Source organism: Xyrauchen texanus, chromosome 7, assembly GCF_025860055.1.
Source record: "Xyrauchen texanus isolate HMW12.3.18 chromosome 7, RBS_HiC_50CHRs, whole genome shotgun sequence".
NCBI classification, from domain to species: domain Eukaryota; kingdom Metazoa; phylum Chordata; class Actinopteri; order Cypriniformes; family Catostomidae; genus Xyrauchen; species Xyrauchen texanus.
The window spans coordinates 42,691,144-42,699,147 of record NC_068282.1 but is presented as its reverse complement, the minus strand read 5'-3'; the positions used below and the strand labels follow the sequence as shown (position 1 = coordinate 42,699,147).

General features: G+C 36.6%; 1 protein-coding gene across 1 annotated transcript; it reads right to left on the bottom strand.

The window, feature by feature from the left end:
• Window positions 1-2,030: 2,030 nt before the first annotated feature.
• On the bottom strand, window positions 2,031-7,777 carry ptger1a (prostaglandin E receptor 1a (subtype EP1)). Its single transcript, XM_052130937.1, has 3 exons — window positions 7,381-7,777; window positions 5,960-6,837; window positions 2,031-3,099 (listed from the first exon to the last, which is right to left on the bottom strand). The coding sequence occupies exons 2-3, from the start codon at window positions 6,782-6,784 to the stop codon at window positions 2,830-2,832; spliced, it is 1,095 nt and encodes a 364-aa protein (XP_051986897.1). The 5' UTR covers window positions 6,785-6,837; window positions 7,381-7,777; the 3' UTR covers window positions 2,031-2,829.
• Window positions 7,778-8,004: the final 227 nt, after the last annotated feature.

Here is an 8,004-nt window from a genome sequence, read left to right as displayed (position 1 = left end):
CCAGATTACTAATGACATTACTTTGAAGTTACTTTCTAAAACTTATCAAACCTGCAAAGAAACAACAACAACGTGACACTAATAGCTCTTTTAATAGGCTACTTTAATATTGACTGAAAACAATAACAAAATCACAGAAAAATAACAAAGACAGCAACTTGGCTAAAGAGATCCAGTACATTTCTAAAAATGCAATTTAATTTTCTTATCCCAGATATGCTGCAGTAGTATCTTCAGGTGGGTGTGTGTGTGTCCACTATCTATAACATTAGCTGTGTGTGGCATGTATGTGTATAGTTGTGGCCAAAAGGATTGGCAGTGACATACATTTTGTGTTTTGCGAAGTTTCTGCTTCAGTTGTTGTGGTGTTGATTAACATTGTTTCTAGATTATTGTGTAGAGTGATCAGATGCATTTTAAATAATTGCAAAAAGCTTCATTGGCCAAAAATAATTAACTTTATCTCAAAAAAGATAAAGTTGGCCACTGTTCGTAACCAACTTGTTTTTGAATGTTATATAGATGTCGTCCTTACATTTTTATTAGTTCTTTGACTGCAGATTTGATTATTGGTGCATTGATGTCAATTATTGAATGTGCAAGAGCTTGCTTAGCCATATTATCCACCTCCTCAGTACCCTCCACTCCAACATGAGCAGGTACCCATAAGACAACAATAATTTTTCTTATTTGACGTCTTCTGAACAAACCTTGATTTCCTTGCCTAGATGAGGATTTGCCACTCATTAAACTTGTAAGTGCTGAATATGAGTCAGACCAAATCACAACATGTATTTCTTCCACCCACTGTAAAGCCAACTGAATTGCATTCCTCTCTGTTGTATAGACTGATGTTCTTTTAGCAATTTTATATTTAAAATGAGGTATGAACACTGCTGCAGCTGTACGTCCAGAATCAGGAACTTTTGGACCATCAGTGTGCATTTGCATAAAAAGGAAGTACTTTTCATTCAGGTACTGTATATCCTTAGCATCACACCTTTGTTTATAATTGATCATATTTAATATCTGGTGATCAACTGATGGCACTGGGAAAAACCAAGAGGGTGAGACTGACACAGACACGGTTGGGCTAATATCAATATTATGTATTAATATGTGTTAAGCCTTCTTGTTTGCAGTCCATCCATTACTTTCTAACGTGTTACACCCAACACTGTTAGGGATTAGCATTTCTGAATGAAACACAACTTACTAGGCTACAATATATAGGGTGTATTAGTAAATAACTGGGTCATTCCTACAATGCAGTACATTTTCATGTCTCTATTATGTGTATTATAAATGGATAAAACATTAAACTCAGAATTTTAATGATGGAAATCTTATTAATTGGTTTTATTTCATCACAATATCGCAACAAAATGAACACGGGGTGAATTTGTAATAATTTTAACTGGCAATTACTTATTTCTCTAATCAACAAAGTATTTTTTCTTGGAAATATTGTTTCCTATAAATCCTACAAAATTGCAGTATATATCACTTTCCGTTTCCCTTTCCCTAACAACAGCCAGTTCTTTCATGACATCCTCTAGGAAGTGAAATTTTTTGGAGGGAAAAAAATAGCACAAAAATCAGTATGTTTTTGCAAATGATTTTATGAATTCAGGGATGTTTTGTATTATTAGTTGGTTTGCTTACCTCTAGAACATACACTTTTACAGAAATTTAGTGTGATATCAACATTTCAGAAGATGGTTAAAAACATCAACTTTAACTTCATGTTGACACCCTCGTCTCTCCATCGATTGAATACGAGCAACTGGCTACCTTTAGCTCTTTATTTCCACCCAGTTTATTTACCATTATGTAAACAATGAAGTTATTATTTAATAAAGTTTAAGTACCTAAGCTTCACCAGAGAATATTTCTGAATGTTTGGTATAGGCCCTTTTATAGAAATACATCCCTAAATGACGGAACAAGATTGTTATGGAGGGGAAAATATAAATAAATGTATGAAGATTAGTTCGGTATTTAACAAGGGAAATGTGGTTTATGTTCGCTTGGTTCTGTTTTATTATGTTTAATGCTTTTTAATGTAAAATAACATCATAAAAAGCCTCCAGACAATTGGAGGGATAACAGATGGATTAAATTATACAATAATATGAACATAATAATTGTTCAAATTCAGCATTTATCCACAGCAACATATTTGCAAGATAAACTGTGCAAAGGAAAACAATGTTACACATACAATTACAAGCTTTTGTCTCACAGTTAATAATATTGTTGATATTCCTCATGTACAAAGTTACATCTCAGGATCTATTAACTTTCAGTGAACTAATAGTAAAAAAAAATATTATTTGTTTCAGTAAAACAAATAATACTGTAATATGTTTTCCGTGAGCTCTGCCCAATTTCAATTCTGTGTTACCCATTGCGAATTGTCTTAAAGTTACACAGGATCAATCAATACTTTAATTACTAAATCCAAAGTGTATCCCCTAATGAAGGTCCAAAAGAAAATAATTACTGCTATCCGTTACTCTAGCATGAATGTATCCAGCCAAATTCTTATTATAAATGCTCAATAATGCTACATGGAGTATTAGGAATGTTCATCTCATGCTTTGTTTATCTCTGTGCAAATTTGCTTCAATAAATACTTTGTTAAGCCATTTGATCAGGTCTAAATTCATTAGGTGCTGTTTTTAACAGGCCTGTTAAAGGCCAAAAGGCCTACCTTAGAGGACCTTAGTGGCCCCCCTTGACTCTGGCTACAATGACAGTCCTATTAAACATAACAGTTTAATTTATTAGAAGCTCATTTTGAGTAATGTTTCTTATGTTATTCTCTCAGACTCTACTGACAGTATTTTTCTCAGAGCTGGGAAAGGAATGGATCTCCCAGCTGCGAATTGTGCTTTCTTTCAAGTTGGTTTGAGGTTTGGTAATGAGGTAAATCTTTTGGAGGACAGCTCGACGGAGAAGGATGTAGACCCATGGGTCCAGGATCTGGTTCCATGAAGCTATTCGCACCCCCATTATCATCAGGGTCTTGTAGGTGGCAATGTCATCTCCAATAGAGCCCTCATATGACTGTGTCACTGTAATTAGGCCAGCCATCTAGAGTTAAGTCAGAAAGACAAAATGTTATAAGTATTTTTATTGTCTCAAAATATCCTAGGGCCGCATACACAAAATTCGTCTTAATAATAAAGTTAAGAAAGTTCATAAATTTTTTTATGCTTGATGAGGACATTTAACATTCTTAAAGGAATAGTTAACCTAAAAATTCTCTCACCATTAACTCACCTTCATGCCTTCCCAGATGTGTATGACTTTCTTTCTTCTGCTGAACACAAACAAAGATTTTTAGAAAGATATCTAAAAAAGGATATTTAAATCCTTCTTTACTTTAAATCTCCACTTTCACTTTCTTCTTTTATTTTTGGCAATTCACATTCTTTGTCGCCACCTACTGTGCAGGGAGGATAATTTATAGTAAAAAAGAACTTAAATATTGATGTTTCTCATTCACATCATATCTTTTCTGAAGGTATGGATTTAACCACTGGAGTTTTGTGAATGACTTTTAAGCTGGCTTTATGTGCTTTTTGGACCTTCAAAGCTCTGGCTACCATTCACTTGCATTTTATGGACCTACAGAGCTGAGATATTCTTCCCAATATCTTTGTTTGTGTTCAGCAGGTGAAAGAAAGTCATACACATCTGAGATGGCATTATGGGTGAGAAAATAATGAGGGAATTAATTTTTTGGGGTGAACTATCCCTTTAAGAAATATTTCTTAAGTAGGAAATAAGAAGACAATAGTAGTTAAGAAGAAGGTTTTGTGAATCCAATTTCAGGACTATGGGATTCACTTTTTTTTAAAGCAGTTAAAAAAGGTACTAAAAGCTTACCATATTTTGCATGCCGTCATTAAATTTTCTTTGGCTAATGAGAAAGTATCCATTAGAGAATATTGATTACTTTTTAGCTCAATATGGTTCGTTTTAATATGCTCTATCTAAAAAATATATTGTACACGTGAGCAACTAAAACTACTTTTTAAGGTACAGGGGCCATCACTGGGGACCTTCAAGGGACCTTTTTTTGTACCTCTAGTTTAAAATGTATAACTTGTTTTGGGTACATAAATGTACTCTAAGGACCTATTTTGTATACATTTAAAGGTGCATTTATATGTATTTTTCCTCCTTTAGTTCACCCAAAAATGAAAATTCTCTCAACATTTACTCACCCTCGTGCCAGATGAACTCATTTGAGTATATCTGTAACTGCTGATCTCCTGGGACTTTTATGCACAACAGTCTAGAATTTACTCTGAACTGTGCCAAAAACAAAAAGCATCCAGTGAGTGGCAGTTCTTCCTATGCAAATGCCTTGTTGATGAGAGAGGTCAACAGAGAATGACCAGACTGGTTCAAACTGACAAAGTCTAAGGTAACTCAGATAACCACTCTGTACAATTTTGGTGAGAAGAATAGAATCTCGGAGTTGCGGGTTGGCGCTGTTTGGCGGCACGAGGGGGACCTACACAATATAAGGCAGGTGGTTTTAATGTTGTGGCTGATTGGTGTATGTACCCAAAACAAGGGTACCGCCACAGTGATGGCTATTGCATCTTAAAACATACAGTTTATTATGTTTTTGCTGAGAATGAAGAAACATGTAGGCTTCAAAAGTCTGAGACTACATTGAAAATCTGTGATTCAAAATCACAGTTAAAATCACAAGTTAAACCTGGAAATAAACAAAAAGCACAAGGATTTTGAAAAATGCTAAACAAAGTAAAGTTATGGCCAAAAATAATTAAGAAATATTTAGGAATGGAATGGTATGCATTGTCTAATTCAACAGTCTTGTGAAAGTTTCAGAACGGATCAAATCTATTACAAAACACTTTTAAGTGTTTAGTTCACCTAGAAATTAAAATTCTCTTATCATTTACTCACCCTCATGGCATTCCGGGTGTGTATGACTTTCTTTCTTCAGTAGAACACATTTGATGAAAAATATCTTAGCTCAGCAGGTACTTAAAATGTAAGTGGATGGTGATCCGACCTTTGAAGGTCAAAAAGAACAGACAGTCAGCACGTCATCCATACGACTCCACTGGTTAAAATAATTCTGGGGGCAAAATCACTTTTGGGGGCAAAAAGATCCATATTTAAATACTTTTTAACTATAATATATCATCACCTCCGGTCAGCAGCAGTTTGCGCGTGTGACCTACTCACGTTGGCACGTTAAAGTAACAGATGCTTGTGCAACAAACCCAGAAGAGCAGCGCTGTTTCCAACTGAATAGGAGGAACGCTGTAAAGAAGCGCCGTTGGTTTTGGTCTAGATCTGTATTTGTATCTGCATGTTTACTCACAATGGTGTGTTTGTGTGCTCATCCTGGATGTCTTAACCAAGAGAAAAACGTGAGATTCGTCCTTAACATGCCAACGCAAATACGTCACACGAGAGACCACGTGAACTCCTCCCTCTGACCGAAAGCAAAGATATATATAGTTAAAAAGTACTTATATATTGATCTCTTTCTCACCAAAAATGATCGTTTTGCTTTAGAAGACATTAATTGAACCAGTGGAGTCATATGTATGATGAATGCTGACTGTCTGTAATTTTTGGAGCTTCAAAGGTTAGGTTACAATCCACTTGCATTTTAAGGACCTACTGAGCTAAGATATTTTTCTGTTTTTCTTCAAATTAGTTCTGCTGAAGAAAGAAAGTAATACACATCTGGGATGGCATGAGTGTGAGTAAATGATGACAGAATTTTCATTTTTGGGTGAACTATCCCTTTAATGTACTAAGGTTACAAACTGTGACAATGAAAGTTTCTGAGGAAACAATGATATTCACTCAAACTCTATTTTTGAGCTCAGTGTACAGTCCTTCAATGTGTGTGTGTGTGTCTTGTGCAACTTACATTTTCATTACTCATACTCACCAAAAGAGGGCTCCAGCAGATACAAGATGTGACCATTATGCCCACAAGTTGCACCACCATCTCAATATCATGAGATCTAGCTGATTGACGGTTACAGTGTTTCTTGCGTATCCTGGCTAACACCAACGTAAGTCCACTTATGGTGTTGCAGACCAAAGCAACAGCCAGTGATGTCAACCCAAGTCCTGAGAACAACATAACAAAAGCCACATCTGCCACCTCAGTATCCTCCAGAACTTTAATGAAACACCAGGTTCCAGGGTACTGGTAAGTGTATGAGCCCAGCTGAAAGCAGGGTAGAAGGGCCACACATAATGCTGCTAACCAAATAACAGAAAGGGAGAGTTTAGTCCTTGCAGTCGTAACCAGCGAAGCATGGAGCAATGGCTTTGTGACCCCCAAACACCTTTCAGCTGCCATAGCACAACCAAGAAAGAGTGGGCACAGGCCAAAAAACACCATGCTGCCCCCTAGGAACTGGCATAATGGGTCCTGCCTGTTGTAGTCTCCAGAGGGTACACCACCAGAAAGGTAAAGCCTCATCACTATTGAACCAGGTATGACATGTCCCACAAAGTCTGTAGCCACCAATGAGCTGGCAAACAGGAGGAAAGCTTTGGATCGTCGACGTAGGCGGGCATATGCGTTTGCCAGAATGAGTAAAGCTACGATGTTAGATAGGATGCCCAGGGTCATCGATAGCATTGCAGCTATGGGGCCACTTAGGGCTGGTCTCTCAGAAGTGACATTCTCCGGCACATTCCACTGGCTGTGATTGGCAAAGGGGTTGAGTGGCACAGTCCCTGACGAATTATCGTGGTGCATGGCTAACTCGGTGGAGTGTTTAGCTGTGGGGGTCCCATCTTCAGGTAAGGCTGCTGATAGGGTGGAGACGTATATTAGCACAGATCATTTTAAGACATATAATAATATTTGCAACTCATTTAGAAGGGTTGGATAAGAAGCATAACATATATTTATGTCATACTTTTTATTTTCAGCAATAAAAGTAAGGTAGCTTTTAAGGTAAAAATAGGAGAGAAACAGGGCCACGCCAAAGCTGACACAATATTGAAACGGGCAAGTTCTGACAGACTACAGACAGCCACAAATCGTTTGAAAACATTCCTTAAGGCTCATTTCGCCTGAGTTTGACCTCTCAATTATATTTCCTAGTCATGGAGTCAGAACCTCCCATGAAGAACGCTAAACAGTGAGTCATTTCATAGGGAGTCATTTATGTGAGAATGCTAAAACGCTATTGCATGGATGAATTCTAAAACATTGATCAAACAATTTCCAAAACATTTTATAAATAAGAACGTTGCTACAGAGTTCTTGGGTTCCTATGACACAGCATGCACGGTATATATAGCCTATGGATCAACCTCTACTCATTTAGACCAATTTGAATCACTTACCTTAAAGTTAATTATTTTCCATTGCTATTAAAACATCATATCGTAGATCACAGGTTCAAAATAAATTAAAATCGTCAAAGTTTAAAAATAAAAATATAATTTTTAAATAAATGTAACCTAAATGTTCCACACTTTTTCTTGTGGAAATATATGATAATAAATATTACAATGTCATACTCCTGTGCAACTGATGACTGAAGAAGAAACACTCCGGTAATTGGGGCGCGTTGTGTCCTCCATATGAGCTCCTGGTCATCTTTACTTCAATAACAGGTACAAAAGTAAAGCAATAGGTTTACTTAAAAATTTTCATCGTAAGAGATCAGTCATGTTCTTCAAAATGACGCAGTAAAGATACGTTTATAAGTTTCGCGGCGCTACATTCCTGCAGCAGATACACGCGCTCGGTACAGCCGGTTCACACTGTACAGTGTGTTTATGTGGCGGAGAGAAACACAAGCGACTATATAAGCCCTCCCTGATGAACATGCACTACTCTTTAGGTGACTGTGAGTTATACATATCAGCCTGAGAGGTACATTTGTAAATGTACCTCTCAGGCTGATAAATGTAATATATACTGCTTCATTTAGAAATTCTAAATAAACATTTATTTACTAGATG